The sequence below is a fragment of the Xiphophorus hellerii genome, chromosome 5 (genome assembly GCF_003331165.1).
Source record: "Xiphophorus hellerii strain 12219 chromosome 5, Xiphophorus_hellerii-4.1, whole genome shotgun sequence".
NCBI lineage: Eukaryota > Metazoa > Chordata > Actinopteri > Cyprinodontiformes > Poeciliidae > Xiphophorus > Xiphophorus hellerii.
In genome coordinates this window covers 20,310,930-20,336,962 of record NC_045676.1, presented here as the reverse complement: position 1 = coordinate 20,336,962, position 26,033 = coordinate 20,310,930, and the positions used below count along the sequence as shown (strand labels likewise).

The 26,033-nt window shown below is 39.2% G+C and overlaps 2 protein-coding genes across 2 annotated transcripts; both read right to left on the bottom strand.

Moving 5' to 3' along the window:
* Positions 1–9,528: 9,528 nt before the first annotated feature.
* Positions 9,529–17,496, bottom strand: best2 (bestrophin 2). Its single transcript, XM_032562008.1, has 9 exons — positions 17,313–17,496; positions 16,065–16,159; positions 15,265–15,498; positions 14,441–14,595; positions 14,165–14,242; positions 12,067–12,219; positions 11,899–11,979; positions 11,647–11,801; positions 9,529–11,451 (listed from the first exon to the last, which is right to left on the bottom strand). Exons 1-9 carry the CDS (start codon positions 17,462–17,464, stop codon positions 10,668–10,670), a joined length of 1,887 nt encoding a protein of 628 aa, XP_032417899.1. The 5' UTR covers positions 17,465–17,496; the 3' UTR covers positions 9,529–10,667.
* A 1,659-nt stretch (positions 17,497–19,155) lies between these two features.
* get3 (guided entry of tail-anchored proteins factor 3, ATPase) lies at positions 19,156–24,150 on the bottom strand. Its single transcript, XM_032563809.1, has 7 exons — positions 23,958–24,150; positions 22,746–22,893; positions 21,950–22,098; positions 21,702–21,852; positions 21,468–21,575; positions 20,951–21,148; positions 19,156–20,420 (listed from the first exon to the last, which is right to left on the bottom strand). The coding sequence occupies exons 1-7, from the start codon at positions 24,098–24,100 to the stop codon at positions 20,292–20,294; spliced, it is 1,026 nt and encodes a 341-aa protein (XP_032419700.1). The 5' UTR covers positions 24,101–24,150; the 3' UTR covers positions 19,156–20,291.
* Positions 24,151–26,033: the final 1,883 nt, after the last annotated feature.

Here is a 26,033-nt window from a genome sequence, read left to right as displayed (position 1 = left end):
GTTTTTATTTACATTTTTGTTCAGACCGTCATCATGTCCTGTCAGTTTAATATGAGACAGATAATATGTGAAAAGATTGCGCTGGTCTACCTCATCACCTGTGCTAATATTGCCATCTACAGAAATACACTGTTCCCCATTAAAAACAGCCAATCAGAGTCAGAAAGAAGGTCTTAGCTCTGTCAATCATCCTTGTGTACGCTCTGCTAAATGTGGTAATGGTGGAAAAACAACTTTCCGTTCCAGGAAAACTGCTTATCCACCATCATTGGTGGGCCATGCTAACTAGCCTGGCAGGCTCTGTTGTGGTGAACCAGCTTCAGCGTAGCAGAGAGCTACAGGGAGGGTATGAGCAGCGTGAATATGAGAACAATGGACAGCGTTACGACCCTCTTCTTTGCTCTGATACGTTGTTCCTGACATCTGCTGTGTGTTTCTGCAGAAAGACCTGGGAGAAGGTAGAAGAGCTCGATTTTTACACAGATTATCTGTATCATACCCTACTGTCACAAGTCACAACATAATGACAGTTTTATGTAACATTTGTATTCTTTTATAAAAGTTACATACTGCAGCTTTGATATACCCATTTCTTCTAGACGTAGTATGTAGGATTTTAATAACTTCTCTAACTATAACTACTTTATTTTTGTTTCCATGAAGGTTTCTGTCTTTACTGGCTCGAGTTTTATTCATGTCATCATTTGTCACAGTTCCTGTGTTTTTGTTGCAGTAAGATTGGATGAGCAGATATTTGAATAGTATAATTCTCAACAAAAAAACTAATTGAAAACTTTTTTTTTCAAACAAATGTTGAATTATTCAGTAAATGTGTTGATCTGCTTGGTGAAAGCACCTAGCTAGTACCAGGGTACTGGTACCAGTACCAGTACCAAATGCTAGTACCTTTGTCTTAAAACCTGATTTTTGTGCCGACACGATTCTTTATTAATGGTTCTGTTACTGCAAAAAGAAAAAAAAAATCCATACAAAATGTTTAGGTCAGGCTCCACAGTAACGTGCAAATGTCCGTTCTGCTTCAGTCCTGGTAATAATATCACCCGGGTTGACTTTAATAATAACCTGCAGTCACGCTGTGGAGACGCTGTCTGTCTTGTTTTCAGATGGTTGAGAGAAAAACATGTTTTGCTGCCTCTGCCACTGCTGAAGGGCTGGGGCCCAGACATAAACACTGGTGGCTGGGCAGGGAGGCTGCTGCCAGGCTGATGCTTCAGGTGGCAACCGGCAGTCAGGCAGTGACCCTGGTATTTGGTATTTGAACTCTAATGTGGAAATTAGTATCAAAATCGTCTCACAGTTTGCCATCTTACAGGTGCCAATTCACACTATGTGCATAAATGTGATGTGAGAAAAAGATACCTGTTCTCTCAATTTTTTTTAAATAAAAAAGAATTGAGACAAATGCTTTTAAAAGGGCATTTGTATTGACTCTGATGCCACTAAATAAACCCTGTATGACCATCTGCCTTTAGAAATCACCTAGAGTCCGCATGTGTGTAATTACACCTCAGTATCAACCCAGATGGCCTATTTCTGGCCTCAGATGTTTTATTAAATAACCATAGTTATGAAAACCAAGAACACAGCAGAAAGATCAGGGAGAAAGTTGTGGAGAAGCTTTTCACACTTTTACCTGTAAATTGCTTTAAAAATCATGCCTCATTTTTCTTCCACTTCACAATTTTGTGCTATGTGTTGTCTTGTTCCGCCATATACCATCCGAATTAAAATGCCGTAAAGTCTGTTTAAATATCAAGTCGTGTGAATACTTTTGCAAGGCACTGTATAAAAAAAGAACCTTTTTGAAGATCCAGCAATTTTTCAGACCATGAAGTATAAAAAGAAGCTAGATCCGGCACCTTGGCTGAGCACGCCTTAAACCGTTTTGTTCTTCCACCCACAGCTCATCCACTGCCAGCTACAGCGATTTGCATTAGAGCGTGCATGGACCCTGGTTAATTAGATTTTTAAAGATGATCCCTTGGAAGCACATCTGAGGTGATTGTTGCCATTAAATATAACTTGGTGCAGGATTATGTAACTTTCATTTGATGCCAGCAGAGGGAATAAGTCTGATAAGCAGAATATTCCTCATATTGAGCTAAAAAGTTGAAGCAAAAATTACATGTGATTCATATTTACATTTAATCTGCGATGAAATATTCAACCTATTTGACCTAAAGAATCTACTAAAAGGAAGTTTTGGTATTTGTGTTTATTAAAATCTGACGACTTTGGCACTACCTTAGAAATATATAAGAAAATGGAAATAATGGAATTGCAAGAATAAAGTCGTGAAATTGAGAGAGGAAAAATTGGGGAGTTACTTGGATTTATATAATAATTTGGATTTAACTTTAGATGACAGCAAATTGAATTGATTCTCCAATAAGGGCTTCATGGAGGATTATTTGTTCATTTGGTTTTAAACTTCTGGATGTGCTCGCACATTTTGAACACACTGAGACTCTAAGAATTTAAAAAGAAATAGCTTAACAACCAAAAATAAAATGTATATGGAACATACCAAATTAAACATAATTTTTTTTTTTAAATCCAGGAACATAATCACAGAGAAAATACTATGAGACCCCCTAGGAATTTTTTTTTTCCTCTCATTTAATACAAAATTTTGGCAAAAGAAGAAAATCATAAATATTTGAAAGCTAAACAACATAAGCAACAATTTGTCTTACAAATAGTTTTTATTATTATATTAGTAATTTCAAGATGAACGTTTTAGAAGTAAAAAGGGTTTAATGAGTGATGCCAGCTGAAAAAGGAAGGCACTGCCATGTATGGATGATGACTTTGTGTTGTCACAGACATGTGGTTTTGTTTTGGTAACACATACAAATAACCAAGCATTTTTCTTACAATGATCTATGCATGAAACTGTAGTGAGCTTTACAAAAGGAAAAAAAATTGAGCAAGACAGATTTTTCCTCATCCATCAAAAACAGTGAAAATTCAGACATGCACTATTTGTATTTTATCTTTCCTACCATCTACAGCGTGTTTAGCATTAGCTTGGAGCAGCTTTTTTAGGGGAAAATGGCAAGTTGTGAGAAAACCTTTAGAGACAGATGAGCACGATTTATGTATTCAGGTGGCAAAGTTGAAGGAAGAAATGTGAGGGCTGCCACTTTTGTGACAATGCTTGTCAGAACAGGAGCAGAAATGTCAACACGTATTTGAATGCTGCTACGATTTAACTGTTTATCACAAGATCTCACTTCCTGCTGTCATAAATCACAAGCGGATGTGGCTGACTCAGAGAGCTTTTAAACCGGGTTGTGGAGCCAGTTTGATAAGTCTCCAATCTACTGTTTTCAGATGACATTTCACCTGATTTCCTCCATGTCACTGGATAAATCACTAAATATTTTTTTACCTCATGAACATGAACAGCTCAAGTTTGGAGACTTGTCATTACTTTCTGCTATGATACCAGATTTCAGCGGTCCAGACAAAACATTGATACGCTCTTCTTTAGTTAATATTCTGGCTGCATTTTGCTTACTTTTTTTTGGTTACATATTTTACATATCTTCATAGTTCTAGCTGCAACTGTTGGGAGCTACAACTGAACCCAGTTAAAAAAGGAGTATGGCTGTAAAAAAGTACAGGATGTCTCCTTAAAAGGAGATTTGATCTTATTGCCATTACTGACATTCTTTGGAAAAGGAAATGACTACTTTAAAAAAAAAAAAAAAAAAAAAAATATATATATATATATATATATATATATATATATATATATATATATATATATATATATATATATATATATATATATATATATATATATATACACACACATTAGATCCTTGGACTGTTGCTAAATTTACAAGGCTGACCTATTCTTACAATAGAAATAAAATCAAATAAGGAGGTGCCTTATCTTAAAGATAACCTATCATAAACATCCAATCGCTATGGACAAACCTAACATACCAAAGACATTTATCGTACTGTTCTACGGTTCATCTCGATAAAATTACGATCAGACGGACCATCAACAAACAGCTGATTCATCCCGGATCAGAATGAACTGATAACATTTTACTGCTTAAACAAGCCGTACAGTTTGATGGCCAGAAAGATACTACGCCTGTATCTGCTGCTGGCGAGGAAAAGAAGTACCAGTCAACCGTCAGGGCTGACCGGCAGACACACGAAAAACAAGACAGACAAGTCCTAACACTCTGAACGTACTTCTTCAGGAAGGAGGGTGAGCGAGACTGGGAGTGCCTGAAACAAACACACACACAGCAGACAAAAACAAATGTGAAAAGTACTGGGTCAGGAAGGGAACACCAAATAACGGCTGCAGTCACGTGTGTGTTTGCTTGCTGGAAAGAGGACATTAGACCTTGTGACATAATGTTCAGAGACACAAACAAGATGGGGCTGTAAACTGGGTGTCTTAAAGCATTTTGTGGAAAAATCTCATGTGTTAATTTACTGCAGATGTTTTATTCTTCATTTACTTGCAGCTGTATAATATTTGTCTTAAATAGGCAGAAGGATGCTGCCTGTGTCTCTCCTTAAACAAACTGGAACACCTCCCACTCATTAATTCCTGCTCAGAGAACTGCTTTTCTTACTTTTCTCATTCAGCTGGTTAATGAGTGCAGATGGTGCATATACAGTATATATATATATATATATAACACCTTTCGCCCTTCTGCTTTGTTTGCATGTTGGAACTACTGATGTCACAAATGAAATGATGCAGACAAGACAGAGCATACAATTGAATAGATTTTTATTTGCATGAAGCAAATAATCTTTAAGAAAGCTGTGCACTCAGACCAACAAACTCAAGAGTTACCCTTAATATGATCCGAATCAAGTCTCATTTCTTTTCAAAACGCATGCTGCTGGGAAAACGCTGTCTTATACATTTCATGATTTTATTTATTTTTTTTTGCCTTTTTGTCACACATAAATGTTTCAGATCCTCAAAAGTATTTTTGATGTCAAAACAAGAAGAAACATCCGCTCGACATAGCAAGACTGTGGTCCAAATCGCACCAGAAGGTCCACTTCTGAATAGCTCAAAATGTAGGTTTTGCAGTGGTCTAGTCAAAGTCCAGACTCAAACCCAATTGAGGTGCTGTGGCATGATCTTAATCAGACCCTTCAACATGGTTCAATTTAAGACGACTGCAAGAAGAGTGGGTCAAAATTCTTCCTCAGCGATCAAAAAGACTACTTATAGATGGATACTATTTATTATTTAGTTTATGTTGTATGATAATAAAACTAGTTTGATGATCTGAAACCTTTAGGAGTGACAAAGCAGGAATCTTTAAGGTGCAAACATGTTTTAAGTGGACAGATCGGTAGCTGCTGAGGGTTCAGATGACGTTTCTTCTTCTGCAAAATCAGGCGGTATCAGAGGCTGGATGTATTTGCATAATAGTGACAGACGCTGTATTGACCTGTTTGTTGGAATGTGCTAAACCCCAGCTATGACACAAACGCAAGATTATTACTGACATTTTGGGTGTGTTCATTTCCAGTTTTACTTCATATCAAAGTGAATCAGACCCCACTCCCACTCGTACTTCTTGCTGGACTCGATACCCAATAAGAAATATAATTTCACCAGCCGCGCTTTTTCAGAAAGGCGACCAAAATAAGTAGAAGAAAAATCATTTCTGCCAACTTTCTGCAGGTCGCGGGATATTTAGCAGGCTGTCCTACCCAGAGTCATAGTCATCTGTTTTGATCTGTGGGATGAGCTGCTGCGAGGAAGCTGACGGTGATGAGACAGAAATGTTCAGAAATTACAGTCTGTGAGACAGCACCTCAGAAACTGCAGCAGTAGGAGGGAAGCTTTCACACCAGATGTTCAAGCTGCTAACAGGAATCTGCCGCACTCGGTGTGTTTTTGTAGCATCGGCGATGCGCATCTCTCATCACTTAGTAAACATTCACAGGTTTCAGATTCCAAGAAACTTATCTGACACGGTTTCCTCCCTTTCCTCGTTTCTGTTTTTGCTTCATTCACATTTTCTTTTTTCCATTTCAGGAGCGACATTTTGTTTTTGCTTTTGATTTATTTTTTCCACAAGTACTTCAGTAACTGTCAGCCGACAGTGTCAAACGCATACAAGCAGCCTGGCTGGATGAAACGTGCTAACATGCGAGCGCACACAATACTTGTGGTTGAAAATGGTCTGATGGTTTATGAGGAGCAGCAGGGTAGAGCTGAGTTTCAGTAAGCCTTCCTGCTGACCTCACTACTCCTGGTTCCACAGAAAGACGCAGTTCTGTGAAATCCTCCCCCACACTTGTGTTTTCACACTTAATAACAAAAGCGCAAACCTCATTTCCCCTGAAGCCTGCACTAAAACTGGAATAGATTGACCTTTGTTGAAAAATTGACACTGAAAGAGGAAAAAATATAATGTTCTGACAGAAAGAAAAAAAAAACATAGCTGGACAGTCTGGCTGATGCTTAATCTTTCGTGGTATGCAGAGGCTGCAGGTCTTTGAAGGCAGTCAAACGAGAACCAGGGGAACCACAGAGGTTCTGGGTCACTGAAACTGCTAATGACTAAGACATGCAGATTAACTCATGGATTATTGTGGAAACATTAGAACAACAACGCGAGACACATCTGATGTCAAATAAACAAAATTTCATACAACTTTCAATTTTTTGGTGTCGTTATTTTGGTGCTAGAATGACTGACATATTGTTCTGTACTATTAGAGAATTTCTCTTCTAATTAAACAAAGTAAACAACAACCATGAGTTTAAACTTGTACAGCAAAGAAAACAAAACATGAATGGTGGCTCCCACAACACTGTTAACATTGGCACATATAATTTCTGTAAATTGTTTCTCTTGTTTGTCATTGAGATTATTCAATTATCTATTTTATTAAGCTGTTTCTGTTTGCTTTAAATGCTGTGTTAAAAGCAGCACAGCATATGATTAAAATTTACTTAAAATACGACATCAAGGTCAAGAGTTGCTTGGGAATTTTATCTAACTGAGGTTTTGTGGTGTAGTTATGAGCAGTCAGTATCTTATCTATACCAAACAGAAGCGAGGAGGATTCCTACTGATTAAAGCTAACAGTTACCAGCCCTTGACAACAGGCTTACAGTAAAACTGAGATCCTGGACTGAGTTCAACCTTCTAAATTAACTAAAATCTCAAAAATGTCCAAGCGGTTTTAATGAATGTTGCATTTTTAGGTTTTACACCGTACCACATTTTCAAACCTATCTTATCCAAAAGAAGTGTGTATAAGGATCCACAGAATACTGTTGCTTTGAACTGGTGTGACATTTCCGAGCCTTAAGTTGTCCAACATTTACACAAAGAAGGGGAAAATTGTTGACTTCTCATTGGCAGTTGTCTCTAAAATTAATCTGAAAACTACAGGAATCTACACACTTCAGTACAACTCTTCCAATGTGTGTGAATGTAATGAACTGACAAACATGAGTTGTTTATATATATCATTGGAGAAAAACCTGCCTCTCCTCTCAGCCTTCAAACTCTGATGTTTTCTGTTTAAAGCAGGTAGATAGATACTGACCACTATTAAACACTCTGCAAAACCTCCCTCCAGCAAGTGAATCAGTCTAACTAAAAAATCACTTCAAACAGAATCAGAAGTAAAGAGTAAGTAAGAAAACCTTTTATAAATTTATGCCTTTTTACATAGATGTATGTTTATATGCACGCTTCACATATTAGACATTTTTTTTGTTAAGTAAATATGATTTGGTCAAATATTAAAATAAATGTGTTGTTTGTACACTTGGAGTAGATAAGGTAGATCATGTATATGTTAAAACTCTTTAATTGTTTCTTAATAAATGACTAGTCTCTAAAAAAACAAAATCCCACATTTGTTAAAAAAGCAAAAAAATTTACTGCTCAAAAAGAAAACTTTTGAGAGATTTGTATATGTATATATATATCGTTTTATATAACACAGCTCATTTATTTATAAGAAAATTCCAGAATTTGCTGCACGCACGCTGCCCTGCCCTGCATTTCAACAAGAATATAATTAGCAGTATCTGCTGTCAAGATAATTGTATTGTATCATGGAACTTAACCACTAATCTCCTGCCTGGTGACTGGCTGCCCAACAGTGAATGTGCCAGAGTCAGCAGGATGGTGCGTTTGACTGCGACAAGGAGGCGTTCAGGCCTGCAGCACCTCTCCATATTGTTCTCTATCAGCGGCACAACAAAAAGAGGGCTCTGCTGCAAAACGCAGCCAGGAGCAGCACTGATCGGCGGACAGTTGGGGCAGGTCAGAGGGGTGCTGCTGTGCAAGCTGGTCAGTCACGCAAATGTTTCTTTTTGCTGTTGTTGGGCCCCGTTCTGCTCAGATTTGAGTAGAAAAATGAGCAGCGACAGTGAAGCCTGTCGGTCTGATGCCCTGCAGGCCGCAGCCTCACAGGTGAGTTGGTGCAACGTGAGTTAAAATGGCAGCTTGTGTTAGGTTTAGATGATTTTTCCAAACTTTTGCAGCCACTTGACTCTCAGGGTGAGACAACCCGGTCCAGACAGGAGCAAGAGGAAAAACTGATCCTAGCTGCGTGGCGAACCATGGTGAGAGAAAAGTCAGATAATAACAAACACACAAAGCTTTCAAGCAGTGCTATGTGATAATGTTTCTAGACAGACCATAAAAGTTGAAAAGGTGTGTGGGAGTGTAACGCTATGCTCTGCTGTGTTTCTATGAATCAAACATGTGGGTGTGTGAATTTAATATGTTTTAGTCATATTAATCCCTCTCTTTGCGATTGTTTTACAGCTCTGTTGTGATTGAGTCAAGCAAAGGTTCTCATTTTACTGTTCGTAATCGAACAATCCCACTTCTCCCTTTATGGCCTCTAAATGTTCTGCTAACTTTTCTTACATCCTGTTTTTTTTGTTTTTTTTCTTGTCTTGGTTTGGTCTTGTCGTACATTTTTGTTACACGTGCACCACTTTTTGTGCTCCTTCTTGTGTTTTCTCAAGTTTATCATACAACCAGTTTAGTCATAGGGCTGGCATGGCTCTAAGCCAGGGATTAGATATGGGTAAAAAGATGACGTATGATGTAATAAATTAGCAGCAAGACTCTTGACATTTGTGTTTGCTCTACTGGTTAAAAAAAAAAAAAAACTGGACCAGGCAAGTTTTAGTATTTGTACTTTGCACCTGCAGCAGCAGAGCCTGTCTGAGAAGGACCTTGCAGCTCCAGGTCTTCCTCAGTCTTTCCTGGCCAAGCAGAGGCGCTCCACCCAGGCTAGGAGGGCCCGCTCCACCCGTAAGGAGCCCCAGTAAGAGCCTCTTGAACTGAGCGCGTCTCTGTGCTAAAGAAGAAGGAAGGCATGCCAGTTTTTGGTGGGCTGTTATCCCCCCCTGCTGGAGATATCAATCAGAAACAAACTGTTTGTATCCACAGGCGCCTGGGTCTAGCATCACATGTAAAAAAAAAATTGATTTTTTTTTTTTTCAGATTGTTGCTTGAAGTGCTGAAAAATATGAAAAAAGACAATAAAATCAAGTGGAGCATCGTTTGTCATTGCTAAAAAAATTTTTATTATTTTTTATTCTGTAATTGCTTGAATCACATCAGTAAAGTACATGGGACAGTAAAACCGAAAATCTTTTATGAATCATAAGCAATAAAATAAAATAAAAACTTTTCAATCAAAACTTGACATTTTTGACCAACTGAAACATAAAGTGACTTGCAAAAAACATTCATATTTCATTATTGGGATTTTATGTGACCAATAAACACGCCGCTTTGTGTTAATCGTCTTCCAAAGGCTTTCTTAAGCCTCGCCTCCCTTCCATTGAGGTAATAGCTCACCTTTTGACATTTACTCCCACCTGAGCCATGGTTCTCTGCAGCTCCTCCAAAGTTACCATAAGCACGCTGGCTGCTTGATGCAGCTATGTGGTCGGCCATGTGTTGGGAGGTTTGCAGTTGGGTGATATCATGTTCTCATGTGCGTGAAACATTCAAATCCCGGGATGTTGTTTTATAAACTAACTCTGCTTTAAACTCTTTACATCTTTATCTCTGACATGTCTGGTTTGTTCATAATGTTCTCTAAGAAAACTCTGAAACCTTCATGGAACATCTGGATTTATATACACTATATTAAATACATGTGACTAATTAGATGACTTATGAGGACAGTTTCCAATCTGGTGGTTTTAGATAATGCTGAGTACAAATGCCCATTTTAATTTGTCAAAATTTCAAATCCATGTGTTTTTATTTTTGCTTCCTTTAGCAGTAAGCATGCACAGATTAAAATTTAATTTTTCCGTTGCACGCAAACAACAATCAGGTGGACTTTGCAAAAGTTACTGGTTAATAAATCTCCACTGGTCAACGTGCAAAAATCCAACATGAACTCCTCTCTTTGTTTTTAAAGTTTACAGGAGATTAAGTGTTTATTGTATAAATAAGAGATAATACTAGGAGGAAATCATGGATTCTGTTATGCTGTGCATTTAATTTCTTTAAACTACAATGTGATCCTAAAAGGGCAATCAGGAATCAGGAACAACTCTAAGTCCCACTTCAGCTTTACTTAAAGAATTAAACCTCTCAGCGTTCACAAAACCAGACGTTTACACCTTGTTGCTGACTTCAGGACCCTGTGAACTCTGACCCCATGCTCACACTGCGAAAACGCTGAGGCTCGATGTAAGACGGCACGGTGAGGAGGGACATTTTGTTCCCAGTGGACGGTGGTTTGGGAATGGGAGGCATTGCCCTGGGATGGCTGATCACTGGCTGGGAGCTGCAGTGCTCCAGACTGGACTGGGCGGTCGGGGGAAACAGGAAGGCAGAACGGTGGCGGGACGTGATAGGAGTGGCAGAGGCTGGGCGGGTAGATGTCTCTCTGGAGAATGGAGGAGGAGGAGGAGGAGGAAGCAATGACACAGGAGCTACAGAAGTCTCCTCTGACTCTGCTTCAAATCCATCTTCATCCCTCTGAACTCCTTCAACTCTTTTTACATCCCTGCTCCCGCCGGCTGAGAAGTTTCCTCCTCGTCTTCCCAGCTCCTCCCCAAACTGAACATCCACCAGCGGCGTCCTGGGACTCTTGTCCTCCCTGAAGCTGCACACGGTGCTCTGGATGTCCTGGCCCAGCCCTGATGGCAGCGACCCTCCTTTGCCAATTTTACAACTTTTCTCCTCCTCGTCCTCCTCGTCTTCGCTGGAGCATCTGTCGTTGCTGGGAGAGTGGTACAGCCTCTGGAGCTGAGCCGAAGTGCGGCGTAGAGCTCCTCCCATGAAGCCAGTTGGGGATGGAGCCGCGTGAAGGAGGCGGTTAAACAGAGCCATGTTGGGGTGGCGAGTGCCGGATTCCTCCAGATTCTCAGCAATGTCCTCCAGAGGTTGGAAGTGCATCTCCTCCTTCGGGATCCTGCAAATGGAAGTCAGGATTATTTATATTTTAGGCTACTGAAAAAAAAACATTTGTTATATTTGTTGAAAGTGTTTTTTCTTGAACTCTTTCTTAAGCCTAAAAGGAGAAAACATTCTATGTTTCAAACACTAGGCAAGGGGGATTCTCACTCGGGCCCTCAATGTCCCCAAGAGGACACACAGAGAAACTCACGCCATGTCGAAGGTGGACCCTTGAAAGGACGGTTTACGGAGGACGAAGAGTGTAGCTGCCGTGTAGGGCGGTCGGGGATTGGAGTCGTTCCAGTAACGGTCTCGCTCCATCATCGGGAGATCGCCGTACATCTCATCCACGGCCATCATGGACACCTGCACACAAAATGTAAAACAGAGAAGCCAGAAAAAACAGAACATAACTCAAAGTCTAAAAGGTTTTAAATCAAGCTTTTTTTTAAAAAAAAAAAACCTGAAAGTTTCTGTCAATTAGCCAGTTGGTCTCAAAATCATCATCATCTTCTCCAAAGGGGTTAATCAGCTGCTCTGCAACCTTCAAGAGTAACAACAAAAGATTGAATGTCTCCAATTTCTCCTGACATCAAGTTGGAGCAAAACATCAAGGGAGCCTCAGTCTGACCTTGAGCCACCCTGCGTAAAAGAAGAACTGCAGCAGTGTGAAGATGGGCACATAGAGGTCCAGGTCATGACCAGGGTAACCCTGACTGGGGTCCAGAAACTGACGGCCAATCAGACACACGAGGAAAAAACTGTACACTGCCAGAGTCACCACCTGAGAGACAAACAGATGCATCTGATCTGTGCTAATGCAAAAGTTGTATTTATTATTACTGACTTTTTCACTGTATTTCTTTATTTGAATCATTTTAAACAAATTTTGTAAAATTGTATCGTCGTAAAATGTAATTACTTTCACTTATTATTCCACCTCTTTGTAAAAGGAATTGTGCAGCATTAAGATAAATGTATTTAATGCCTTGGTTTTGTTCCCGTTGTTTTTATTTCTGGAAAGCTCCTTCTGTTTTATTTTCTTGTGGCGCCCTCTCATGGCCACTGGTGGTAACTCTAGTGAACTGACAATCTCAGCTCAAATGAAGAAGTTACACATTTAACTAAAGTAAAAATATCTTGTGTTTGTATTAACTTAATAACGTTACAAAAGTTTCTGTTCTGAAACAAGAAGATATTTTATAGATTTTTTTCCAGAAATTGGGTATTTTGTTAAAAGTCTCAAAAATAAAGAAAGTTTTTGTGTGTTCATAAGTAACATCCTTAGCATTTCTTTGGTTAATCTTCCCAGTCATCATGTGCACAGCCTGGTGAGCTAAATGATTAAAACTTGTAGAGAAACATAGAAAACAGCTCCTTCTTTGTCAGACACAGCAACCTCTCCATAAGAGAGTATTTTTGATTGACCATCTCCAAAAACTAAACACAGCGAGAGCTGCCAGTGTGTGCTGTCTTTGGCAGGCTGTTCTAATATAAAATTGGCTTCACCACACTTACGTTCCAGATATCTTAAATTGGTTTTTGACTAGACATATTAGTTAATTAATATATCTCTAATTACCTTAGGTTATCATTCAGGATATCCCAAATGTAGATGTGTCTAGTCAAAGCTCATTTTTAGACATCTGAAATATAATTAAAATTGTCAGATAAAACTGATTTTATGTCAAAACTGCCTGCCATACCCATACTAGGGACTGCAGTAGCTCTTGGCCTTCCAAAAAAAAAAAAAAAGGAGAGAGAAAATGTGCCTTTGCAGTCCGAACATCAGACCAACCCACTGGGGGAAGTCCCAGTCCAGTCCCAGTCCAATCCTAGTCCTGTCCCAGTCCAGCTTTAAACCACAGAGATCAAGTCGGAATAAGTGTTGACAACTATAAGTCATGGATTCACAAATCTGATCTTCATGGAAGAGTGACGAGAGGAAAACTGTATTGAAAGAAAGCCGTAAGAAATTTTATGTTGCCACAAGCCAGGAAGGGGCACATCAAACATGGAGAAGGAGGAGCTCCATTCAGATGAGACCAAAGCTGAACCTTTTGGTCTACATGCAAAATATTATATACACATGAAAAATTCCCTGCAGCCACACCCACCATAAAACATGATGATGCTGTGAGAATGCAAGGTTCACCTTGTAGGAAACAGACATTAAACCTATAGCCAGAGCTTCAGTTACATGTTTGAGTTTATTTGTGGTCTAGAATGGCCTAGTCAAAATTCAGACCTAAACCCAATCTGTGGCGAGGCTTGAAATTTAATGACAGCTTTGCAAAGTGGAATGGGCAAACAAATTCAGCCTATATGTTGGTCTATCACAGAAAATTCCCATAAAATATGGAAGATTGGAGTTGTAATGTGAGAAAATGCAAAAAGGCTGAAGAGTTATGAATGTTTTGACCAAAAGTCCTGATTAAAATACCTAAGGCACAGGTGTCAAACTCCAGTCCTCAAGGGCCGGTGTCCTGCAGTTTCTAGATGTACCACCGGTACAAAACGCTGGAATGAAATGGCTTAATTACCTCCTCCATGTGTAGATAGGTTATCCAGAGTCTTGCTAATGACCTAATTATTCTATTCAGGTGTGGTGCAGCAGAGGCACATCTAAAAGTTGCAGGACAGCGGCCCTTGAGGACTGGAGTTTGACACCCCTGATAAGGTGTATTAAATAAAAACCCAAGATTTACCAAGTCTGTGAATGATCTTACCTGAGTGTACACTAGAGGCACGCTGATCATGTCATAATGAAACAGCATGCTGCACTTCCCTCTGAAACCGTTCAGTTCCTGCCCACACACACACACACACCCACCAACACACACACACACCCACCCACACACCCACACACCCACACACACACACACACACACAGCAGCTGTCAATCCACAATCTAAATCTCCATTCAAAAGAGTAAAGAAACTCTGCAGCTCAACACTATTAGCCAGCTTGCGTGAAGGTTTCTGCATGTTCTGGCTGTGCTGCACCTGCAGGAGAAGTTTGAGTGTGTGATCATCTTTGATTCTGCCTTCACAGCGAGCCACAGCTGCCAGGTTGGTGAACCAAACGCACGGGATCCAGTATTTGTTGTAAGGAGAGTGGAGACCCTCAAACTTCTTTCTCTCCTCTCTTGTCATAAATCCTGCACAGAAAACAACAGGAGTCATTGGTTTGTATATCTTCTATAAAGATCTATTAAAACATAGTGGCTTTTTATGAATCACCGTGTTGGTGGTAAAATAATACTTTAATGTATTCTTACACAGTCTCTCAAACTATGTAAGCTTTTTTTCATTTTGCAAATGAAAAAAAAAAAAAAAAAATTTATATATCAATGCTGTGGAGAATATCTGTGTTAAAACCCAAAGCATTAATAGAAGTAGTGCAGATTTTAAACACCTATGGGCCAATTTGGTTACTATGGAGACTGAACACAGGTTGGTGGACCAAGAAGAAGCTGGTTTTCTAGGCAACTCCCCCTGCTGCTTGTGTGTCAAAAGACGTGATAAGGGATAGTTAACGTGAGTGTTTTTGAATATATAAAATGACCCAAAAATAGTAATTTATTGCTTGTTTTTTTAATCAGTAAATCTCCTTACGTGTCCTCTCGTGAGTTTAGTGAATGCAGAAGCAAACGCTTCACAATCATTGTGTGTATTACCATCAGAAACACCTCTGACCACTTTCTGGTAGTCTGATAAAAATGTATCTATGCTACGTGGTGTTAATCACAAACCCTGAGAGAAATAAGTCAAATTTTGTAAATATGTGCTGTGCAGGGCGACCATTCCCAGCGTCGCCCTGCTCTCACCAGCCTCCACCACGTGGTCCATGGTGGGGAACCGTTTGAAGACGGCCGTGCTGACAGAGCGGAGGATGAGCAGGGCTGAGAGACTGGCGTAGCGCATCATGGTGCGTCTCAGCAAGCGGCCTCGCTCGTCGTTCCCCTGCAGGCCCCCGGACAGGACGCACATGAGCCTGTCGGGCAACGGGATGCTGGTGTACTGATTCCACCAGCGGTTCACCACCAGGGTCACATAGAAACCTGCAAACAGCAGCACAGAGATTTAAAACTGTGATTTATTATTATTATTATTATTATTATTATTATTATTATTATTATTAACAGGTCACTTTGTTGCATACACTGTAGAGTTTCCAATAAATTAAATTCTGAATTTAGAGTTAGATTTTTAGCCCCAGAAAAACATTCAACAGAATGAAGCACTATCATGATGTAGCAGAACAGACTGGTGAATTATTTATGTATTCAGTTTGTGCTGAATTATTTATCAACTAAGGATTATTCATGGGTGCTTTATATACTTTAACACTGGTTAAATAAGGAAATGAGTCCATCAGATTCATTTCTTGCACCTTTTTCATGTGTATTTATTAGGAAAATGTTAACTGGCTTTTAATTACTGGTTAATAAAGTCAGCATACATTGATCACTGAAAACGTCACACCATTGAACATCCTGAATAGCTCATAAGCTGCATATTCAATATGTTTTATGTAATCATAAAAAAGGTCTTGTGTCATGTTGCTAGAGCCACACTAATCATAACTAACCCCAAGTCTGAAAATGCCAAAAGACTCAAAGCTTACCCAGTACAAAGGACATGGGGATGAGACTGGCATAGTGGTTGCAGTAAATTGCCAGCTTTTCAAAATACCTCTTCTGATCGTCATCCAGAAAAAATCTGAAACGGTAGAATAATCCAGAATGTGTTATATAAGGTATCATGGAGATGATGATTATCTACAGGTGCAATTAGATTCACCCATCGTGAGCAAGAACTTTGGGGTAATGTCAGACTTTTAAGGATTCCTTTGACTGTTCTGTCTCAGTCCATTGAAAAACAATTTCAAAGGTTAAAAACGTTACATTCCAACCCACAGTAAAATTTGATATAAATACCCCTTCAGAAGGTAAAACTAAATCACACACTTTCTGCTACTGGAGTCATTTGACCTCTTATTTTGACCAAATAGTTTGTTTTTCTTTGCAGAGACCTGGATTTAAAGCATGTTAGCCTGTTTTATCCATAACAGAACCAGATTATGTAAGATGTTCCTGTTGGAACTCTATGATGTGTTAGAATTTCAATTATCTAGTTGTTGATTGGTGGTGAAGTTGAAGAACTCTGGAGTGGTTATCCAGCTTCATAATTATATCGACTTTGTGAACTAAACAAATACCATTATCAGAAAAACAGACCAATAGCATGATGCTACCTCCACTGTGCTGAATAACTGGTGCAGTGTTTGTTGGTTTGACCAGCTTGGTCTTTGTCTCGTGAACATGAAACTTTTCTCAAAAGTTATTAAGCTTCTTCATGTGGACAACTGAATGTCTCAGTCAAGATTAAAGGCATCACTTTTGGAGAAAATGCTTCTTTCTCACTTGCTACCCTCTTAGTCCACGGTGAAGTAAAACTTGTCTGACTGGACCGTGACGCTGGGCTTCTAGCATATGACAGCAGTGGGTCACAATGGTTCCTCTTTTGTTTCTAAAAATCCTAACCAGTCTCCTTTAATCTCATCATCACATCTAAAAAAGTTGCATTCACACATAGTTGTTTGAAATGATAATTTTGGGATTTGCCAACTGCAGTCAGTCATGGCAACCAGCATGAAATTAGTCAGCCTTGTCCATTTAAAAGATCTTCCAAAGGCCGCCTCAGGAATACTTTCTACTTTTTGTCCAGCATCTAATTACAAAAAATCTAATAAATGCACATTTGGACATTTTTGTGGCTTAAATAAATCACTAGAAGCCCCAAATTAAGCATGACATTAACACTCTTGATGAGTGTGTGTGTAAACTTGTCATAACAGCGGTTCCTCCCTCACCTGTAAGTGACGCTGGTGGCTGTGTACATGGCGAAGAAAGCCAGAAACTCTTTGTAAAGAACCTTGTAGATGCTGCCTTTCCAGGCCAAGAGCAGCTTGGAAAAGCCACAGAATTTGGCATTTGCAACTCTGGCGGTGTAGGTGACCGTCATCAGGAGCAGAGGATTTCCAGGTTTCCAGAATGAAAGCGCTGTTTGGGGAAAGATACAGTTTCTAATTTAATCAGTTTCATATGTCCTCATCAGAGTTCCTGTACCTTCAGGAAAGTTTGAAATTTGATTTCAGTATTTTCCAGGTTTGGAATACACCGAACCCATTACTCCCATATTCCATTGTCTAAATGTAGAGTACCTTGTACCTCCTTTGTATGCTTTCTGCCTTTTTCTTTCTTTCTTTCTTTATTTCTTTATTATGTACTCTTTTTCTTGCCCTACCTGCCTTCCTGACATACTGTAGTACACCCTCTCCTTCCTTTTAACTTTTACCATCTTCGTTCCTCGCGTCCTAGTTGCCTCCGTGCTGTCCCTCATTCTTTCAGTGTCCACTTCTCCTCTCTTTACCTCGCTTTCTTCCTCAACTGTATCCTTTCCTCAAGCCTTCCTTCCGTGTCTCCTACCTTCCCTACAAACAAACTTTTTCGTAGCTCGGCTCCTTCTTTGCTTCCCCTTTTGTAATTGTTGGTTTCCTGAGCGTTAGTTCCCTCCTTTTTGTCCTTCCATCCTTATTTGTCTCCTCTATCTCCTTACTTTACCTTCCTTCCTATTTTGTGACCTCCTTCCTCCCCTCTTTCCTTGTGTTTTTCATTTCTTTCCATCATTCTTCTAAGCCAACAAAAAATTCTGTGATAAATATGAACGTCGAGATTTAACATTTTAATGAAAATGCATTAAATTTTTACGTAGACGTGGGAACCCCTGTCATAAAATAATTGACAGTTTAATTTAATCTTGACAAACAGCGTTTATAACTCATAATATAATTATTGATGAAAACAAATTAAATCTTAATTAAAGGAGGAATGTATCTAAAAGCGAAGTTACCGTTTTGAAACAAGACTGAGACAGAGATTTCTTCACAAATCATGAATGTTGATTCATTATTTAACTAAATGCATCGTCCTACCTTTCAGAGGTGCGTCGTTCAGCTGATCTCCTCAGCGCATCTCCATGCGTAATTGGCACGCGTTCCGCTCTGCGTTCAGCAGTGCCGCTCTCTCCGAAGGAGCTCACCGCCCTGATATCCTCTGGCGTCAGCTCCGCTCGTCGGCTGCGTGGTTATAATCCTCGGCGGTGTCCAGTGGTCAGCGCGCCCCGGGGCAAATCCCCTCCAACAAAATAAAGAGGGGGAGGCTCGTTAGCACGGCCCCCAACCGGGCGAGCGATGCTCAGTGATGAACCACAAGCGACAGGCCGCAGCGCCGCGGCCGGAGGAGCGCGCAGGGCCGAGAATAGCAGGGAATTATTAAACAGCAGCAATCGGACCGTGCAAACTTTCCTGCTCAGTAAAATGACAAACAAGAACCTTGCTGGCTGGTTATGAAGCTGCAGACTGTTGTACATTTCAACAATTATCTAAAATGAAGTTTAAACAAATCCGTATATCCTCTTGAGATGTTTTATTTAAAGGTCATCTGAGCCCTCATGTTACCTTCAAACTCTTTTACTTGAACTTTTATTTGATTGATCAACGCTGGATAGAACTGAAAGGTGTTGCAAGCATGTATGTCCACCCTCTTTAACTCGATGCCCCTAAATATGTGATTAAAGAGCTATTTTAAAGCACTCTAAAAAGACAATTAACCTTATGGAAGCATAGGACAAAAAAAACACAAGACCAGGAACAATTTTTAGCTGAGGAAAGTTTGTTTTAATTCACAATTGAAATATAATTTAAATAAAATCTATAGAAAACAGATTCTTGAAGCAATCAGTGACAGAAAACAAAAGATGTTGACAGGTGGAAGTATTGACCTTATACTTATTTTCCAATTGGGAAAGCTTCAATTGAACCAGAACCTTTGTTTCATTCACAGCAGTAAGAATGCATACAATCATTAGCTCAAAACTTCAGTGATAGGTTATATTCTAAATGACTACAATCAGAATAGTTATCCTGATTCTTCCCATAATGTAATCAATGTTAGAGAGAAGTGGGTTGATGTGTTTAAGGGGCTTGGAGGGGAAGATTTAGTGACCTTTCAGCTTCAACTTACTGAAATGTCACACTTTGGTCTTATGAAACATGTGGATTCATATCTTAAAACAAACCAATGATGCCAAACAGTAAACAAGCCATTCCTGCACTTTTATTGGAATACAAATAACCCACAAGAACTGAAACTAAAAGAATGATAACATTTCTCTTTTTATTCCTTTTTGCCAACAACCTGTCATTTAACTCTGAAGTTGTAGTAACTTAAATGAAACTGAAAAATATACAAGACGTGAATTTGGTTGCAAGTTCAGTCAGAACCTCGACTGGAAAAAAAAGACACAAGCACCAAAATCACAGAGAAGCCGAGGTGTTGACATCAACCATCTGAAATCTGTTAAACGAACAGAACTGTCAAAGGAAACGGTTAGAACTGAACTCTGACCCGAGACAGGATGGTTCTGTTGAGACCAAGTTGAATGCAGTAAGACTAGAACAACTGCCACAAAGGATATGAACACGAGAATAAACCGAGAGTTAGACTGCATATACGCACCGCCCCATCTCACAATGAGGTTGTGTGTATGTGTGTGTTCTCATCAGCTCCCCTTCAGTTTGGGAATGTGAGTGTGTTGTTGATGTAGGAGTGTTCTGCTTCAGAGGACAGAGTGGATCATTATGAGACTGTTGCTGCAAGGTTTAAGACGAGGTGGGGTGGGAAAACTCGGCGCAGGCGCGTTCAGACCGTTGAAGTGTTTTATCTACAGACTTAGAGGGAAGAGAGGAAGACACGGGGGGCGGTTGAGAAGAGGTCCGACAAGTGAGAGATCACTTATTTGGGGGTTTGTATGGTTCCAGAAGCTGCTTCGAGAATGTGTTGACCTTGTCGGCACCTCGAACTTCATGAGGCAGCAGCGGTAACTTAACTATGTGGAAATCTTCATAAAGATCCTCCATCTGCAGGGACAAGGCACACCAATGATGAATACATGGGAAAATAGCAATCACTGCTTTAAATATTGGATAATTACACATCGGTGAAATAAGTCCTGATACTTTTGCTACTAATGTTTCCGTAATCCACTTTACATCCATATTTATACCAATATGGATGTAAATGTTATGATTTATATTTTCTATTTAGTCTTTACAGATGTTCAGGTTGCATTCTTGTAAACTGCAGGCTCCTTTAACAGTGGATGTCTGTGTGCATCTATTTGGACTATGACTTTTGAAATGTCTTCTCTTTTTTTTTCCAAATAAAGGCTCTTGAGGGCGAAACGTAATACTTTATGTGATTAAGACAATATTTCAAAACATTGGGTCACATTCATTTTACATTTTTATTTAGCCCTTTTGCATAATTTTGGGGGAAGTGGCTGTTGGCGATAAAGAGCCAAAAGAGTCAACAAATGACCGGTAGTTCTGACATTAGTGACTTAAGCAGTTAAAACTCTTCAAAGACAGAAAACACTTGCAGGCCGTACCTGGTCTAAATATTTGGACTGAATTTTGTGACGGGCTTCACACATTTTACAAGGCTTCTCTGCTTCGGGGAAAACCAGCTGGTTGACAATGATGTTGTGTGTGTCGATGCGACACTTGGCTAGTTCCTGGATCAGCCGCTCTGTCTCGTACAGCGACAGGAACTCTGCGATACAAACACAGATGAAGGTCGTCTGTTCCTGGAAAACATTCGCAGAGACAACAGAGGAGTTAGAAAAAGCACGTGCTTTTCAAAGCACATTCAGATGGACAACAGTTGTCATAAGATACAAAGTATTTCACCACTTTCTAATATTATCCCATGTATTCAAAACAACCAAGTTATTCCTGGATTCATGAACAAAAGGAAAGACTGATGGACAGACGGAAGAACAGAAAGATAAATAGACGGAGAGTGGGCAGGCAGGTCACATTTTAGTGACTCCTTGAGTCACCTTGAGTGACTCCAGTCAGAAGGTGACTTGTAAAGAGTGACACTATTAAATGAATGACACTTACAGGATCTTTGAACTGCTCACTAACGGAGCGAATGACTGGTAGAGTTTCCTCCAGTTTGGACGCCAGCTGGTCTGCATTCATGTCACCCAGACCAAGCATGTTACACATCTGGGAATAATAATAATAATGATAATAACAACAATAATAATAATAATAAAGAGATGAAATTAAAGCCTCGCTGAAAATTATTTCCTCACACAGCTATTTAGACTCTGGTAGAAAAATCCAGTGCACCTGAGAAATGAAGGGGCTGATCTGGTTCTTTATTTTCATGAGGCGACCCAGCCCTCGCTCCACGATGGTGGGGAAGTTGAGCAGACGCAGCGTGTGGCCAGTCGGCGCAGTGTCAAACACCACAACTGAGAAGTTCATTCCTTTCACTAACCTGTTTAAACAGGTAATTAAGCACACCAAGTTAAATAAAACATCACCAACCACATCATTTTACATTTCTAATTTTTATTTCTGCATTTATTTTTCACCTCATGACCTCTGCGTAGCTCATAGCCTCGTCAATGCCAGGGAAAGCACTCATGGCTTCCTGCATCATTTTCTTGCCCATGCTGAGCATGTTGTCCTCCTCAAAGAATTCATCAGGCAGTTCGGCGACGCCCAAGCTCGGGTCAATCTCCTGTATAAAACAAATATGAAAGATGGAAAAAAATATACAAGTGGCCTGTTGTTTCCTGCCCTTGAGATACTGACAAGTGGTGAACTAATGCAAAAAGCTTTCCAAAAACAGGACAAATAAACCTCTTTGTGGTTTTCTTAATGGCTGACTCCAATTTCCAAATGCTGGATCAGATGAGACATTCTGACAACAGTGTCATAGATAAAAAAATAAATAAATAAATGAAGGACTAAGCTCAGGCGTCTTAAAATAACATTATATCACGAACTGAATTTGACTAAATTGATCAAATAAAAAACTTGAATAATTATAGTTCTTGTGATTAAAGTTGTTTATATAATTTTGTCAGTATATCTTCAAATCTCAGCGCTGTTTTAATTTTGTCACACAAGAACTATGTAGGAAAAAAAATAATAAAATCACCAGCCACTGTACAATTTGTTGCACAAAAAAAAAAAACAACTTGCACGTGCAAGAAGCCGACTGGTTTGCACAAAATATAAAGGGCCAATAGTTTCTAATACTATTAACCTACCTACTAACTCAAACTCTTGAACCTTGCTACATATGTTACTGATCAAAATTCGGATTCTAAAAAATATTTGTTCAAAAGATTTTTATTTCTTTTATTATTCATTATGACTTACCATTGCGAAGAGGTTGTCGTAGCCCTTAACTTTAGTAGGCACCTTTGAGAATTTCTGGTCAAAAGCATCAGAGATGTTATGGGCAGGATCTGTGGATATGATGAGGACGCTCTCTCTGACGGCAGCCAGCTGGACGGCCAAACTACAGCTAAATGCACACACACACAAAAAAAAATCAGATAAGTTTTAGATACTTAATTTCTAGAATTTTGCAGAATGTGAATAAAACTTCAGAAAGGTGGAATTAAAAAATTGCACTGCAAATCTTTATGTTTAATAAGTTAATGATGCTTAGTAATAGCCACGTAACTCAGTATAGATAATAAATGATTAGCAGGAGCTTTGTTTTGCAGATTTCCTCATGTATGTGTGATTCTGAGCCATCCTTAATTAAAGCAACCCCACTAAGCCCTGTTCAATATTGGGACCAAACATTATTGTAAGAATGCACAAAATTGTAAGTATGTGCTTTTGCCTTTTTTGATAATGCATGTTTCTTTTTTATATAAGCAAACAGTAGTTGTTGTTTTTTTTCATTTAACCAAATCAAAGTGAAATCTGGTGCCTACCGTGCAAAATGTTAAGTTAACTCAAATATAAATTTAGCAAAGTCCAAATTAGAAAAGAAAATAGGTTGGGGGGAAAAAATCCCAATTAAAAATAACATAACTTTAAGAAAGAAAACTGACCAATTTGTAGAACTCTCTCATGCAGACGGATCTGTATTTGATTCATTTTTCTGAAATTTTTTGACATGTTTAGTCCGTCCTTCAAGTCTGGTGGCTAACGCTGACCTTTCCTGATTGTCGTTTTACGTAGTTGTCCAATTGATTTTATATTATTTTTTAAAGATCAATAAACGTACAGCAGGACAATCCGTAGTTAAAACAGAGCGACATGGAGACGAGAAAGTCATGATTTAATTTCAAGAACAGAAATTAATGAATTGTGGCACTGGCAGCAGGCTAACTTTAGCTGCTGACTGTGCTAGACAGTATTTAGCAACCCGATAAACGACAGGTAACACTAATTTACTCACAAAAAAAATACAAGTAAGGGTGTTCTGATTACGTTTAATTATTCCTATCAATAAAACTAACATAACTTGTTCATTATCTAATCAAAAAAAAACCCTTTAACGTGTATTAAAAGCTAGCTTGAGGTAATTATTTCAGCTAGCTCGAGTCGCTAAGAGTATTTCCTTCGACTTACCTGCAGGTGGTTTTGCCGACACCACCTTTCCCACCAACGAAGATCCATTTCAGGGATTTCTGTTCGATTATGTTCTTCAGAGTCGGTTCTAAAGGCTCCACATCAGGTGCGTCTTCAAATTCGTCGTCCATCGCAGCGGCCATCTTGAATGTGTACAGTCACCGTTCAGCTGAGGCAGACTGCTGCGTTCAAGAACTCCCGGAATTCTAAATTATAAGAGCAAATTTTTCCTGCGGATGTTTGCACGGAGCACTTGAAGTGAGTCTGCAAATACATTGGGATGCGTAAAGTGCACTAATCATGTCAATGTTGCTTATTAAATCCTATTCTTAAATGTAAGGAAACAAACTAATTTACACAGGGAATTGTTGTGTTTTCGGTCAACACACCATTAGATGTTTAATCTACATTAATCTCACTGACCATAAACCTGATTAAACAAGCCAAGTCTGATGGTGCCAGTAATACTCAAAAACAATAATAGCAAAAAATAAAAACAAGCAAAGAAAAACAAAGAAACGTGCATTTGGTTAATCTAACTCGCGAGACCAGAAATAGGTCTGACGTACTTCCGGTAAACAAAAGCAAGCCGCCAGTTTAGAATGGTGAAACAATTGTATACTTTAAGTCAGGGGTTTTCAAAGTATGAAAGGGTGAGCCCCCCTCAAAGGAGCACAATGCCTGCTGCGCCCCCCCCAATAATCAACCCACACACAAACAAATGCCACTACAAAACACCTTCTAATTGCTTTTATTTTAGAACCATCTCATCTTTTAAAATGACACTTTACCTGAATGAAATTTAACACATGAACATTTTAAAACATTTCCTCCCATTTGAATTATTTTATCAGGGCCTTTGTATGGCAAATACGCCCTTTTTTCATTTTTCTAATGATAAGAACAACCCCAAACTCATTTTTCAACCGTTTTCTCAAACAAACGTTACATCTGAGATTCTGAGTTTAATGTTTGAGATACCAACAGTGTTTTCACATCTTAACAAAAACATTTTGATCAGATCTTTGGAACACATCTGTAAATGTTGCACATTTCCTTGAAATTAAAAAATAAATCAAAAACCTAAACAGTTGCAAAATCGTGGAGCTCTTTTTGTGGCTCATCTAAACAATTTATCTCGAGCTAAAAGAGCGTGCTGTATGAAAGAGCGGAGGCATACGAAGGAAAAAACAATTACGCACGCCATGCGCACCCTTTCTTTTTCTATCACGGTCCTGAATCATGTGTAACTCATTTTATTTGTGATTTTAACTAAATTGGCAACATGGCAACACATTGGCAACATTACTGTTCAGCTCACCTTAGTTTTAGTGGGAACAATGTGCTTGTGCTTTTGAATCCGGTTAATGCGGGGTTGCAGTCCAGGAAAATCCAAACTTTAAGTAGTCGTTGTCATACTTCCTCTTTTTTCTACTTACGCCAGAGCTTGTCTCCCCTGCCTTTTTCTTTACTAAAAATGTGTCCATTCTTTCTCTCACATCAGTAGACAGCAAGCAGATAGCTTCTTTTCCGGTTTATTTTTTCCCTCGCACCGCGCCTCCCCTAAGGTGCTCTGGCGCCCCCTAGGGGAGGCGCGCCTCACACTTTGAAAACCGCCGGTCTAGGACAATCACAGTTTTGTCAGGATTGTGAAACGAAGCCCAGTAAAGAATTTGGGAGAGATTCAGAAGGTGTAGACAACCACTGGAGTCTCAAGAGACATACAAAGTTAAATTCAATTTGAATTCAAGAATACATTATTGACCCTAAAATTAAGTAAAATATGGTTAAATATCATGTTATTCAAGGTTCTTCAAATGGTTGTTAGGAAGGATCTCTTGTAGCAGTCTGCATTACAGCAAACTTGATGAAGCCTCTGACTGAAGACTCTTAGTCGTAAAGTAATCTGACAACATCATGAGCGTCATACTTGGGATATAAAGTTGCCCAGTTGCCTTTATAGACGAAAATACATTTTGACTTTAATTTGGGAATTAAGGTCCCAGAACCTAAAGGAAAAGTGTGGAGGCACAGAATCGACCGTGCTTGAAGTCCAGTGTGAAGTTTATTCCACAG

What these genes read in the sequence shown, in the direction of transcription:
- best2 (XM_032562008.1), bottom strand. Translation starts at nt 17,464, where the DNA reads ATGACGGTCACCTACACCGCCAGAGTTGCAAATGCCAAATTCTGTGGC. An exon ending in CACTCAAACTTCTCCTGCAG is followed by an intron (nt 14,243 to 14,440) that starts GTGCAGCACAGC and finishes GTGTGTGGGCAG; the next exon opens with GAACTGAACGGTTTCAGAGG. An exon ending in TTTACGCAGGGTGGCTCAAG is followed by an intron (nt 11,980 to 12,066) that starts GTCAGACTGAGG and finishes TTACTCTTGAAG; the next exon opens with GTTGCAGAGCAGCTGATTAA.
- get3 (XM_032563809.1), bottom strand. Translation starts at nt 24,100, where the DNA reads ATGGCCGCTGCGATGGACGACGAATTTGAAGACGCACCTGATGTGGAG. An exon ending in GTGAGCAGTTCAAAGATCCT is followed by an intron (nt 21,149 to 21,467) that starts GTAAGTGTCATT and finishes AATGTTTTCCAG; the next exon opens with GAACAGACGACCTTCATCTG. An exon ending in AGTCCAAATATTTAGACCAG is followed by an intron (nt 20,421 to 20,950) that starts GTACGGCCTGCA and finishes TTGTCCCTGCAG; the next exon opens with ATGGAGGATCTTTATGAAGA.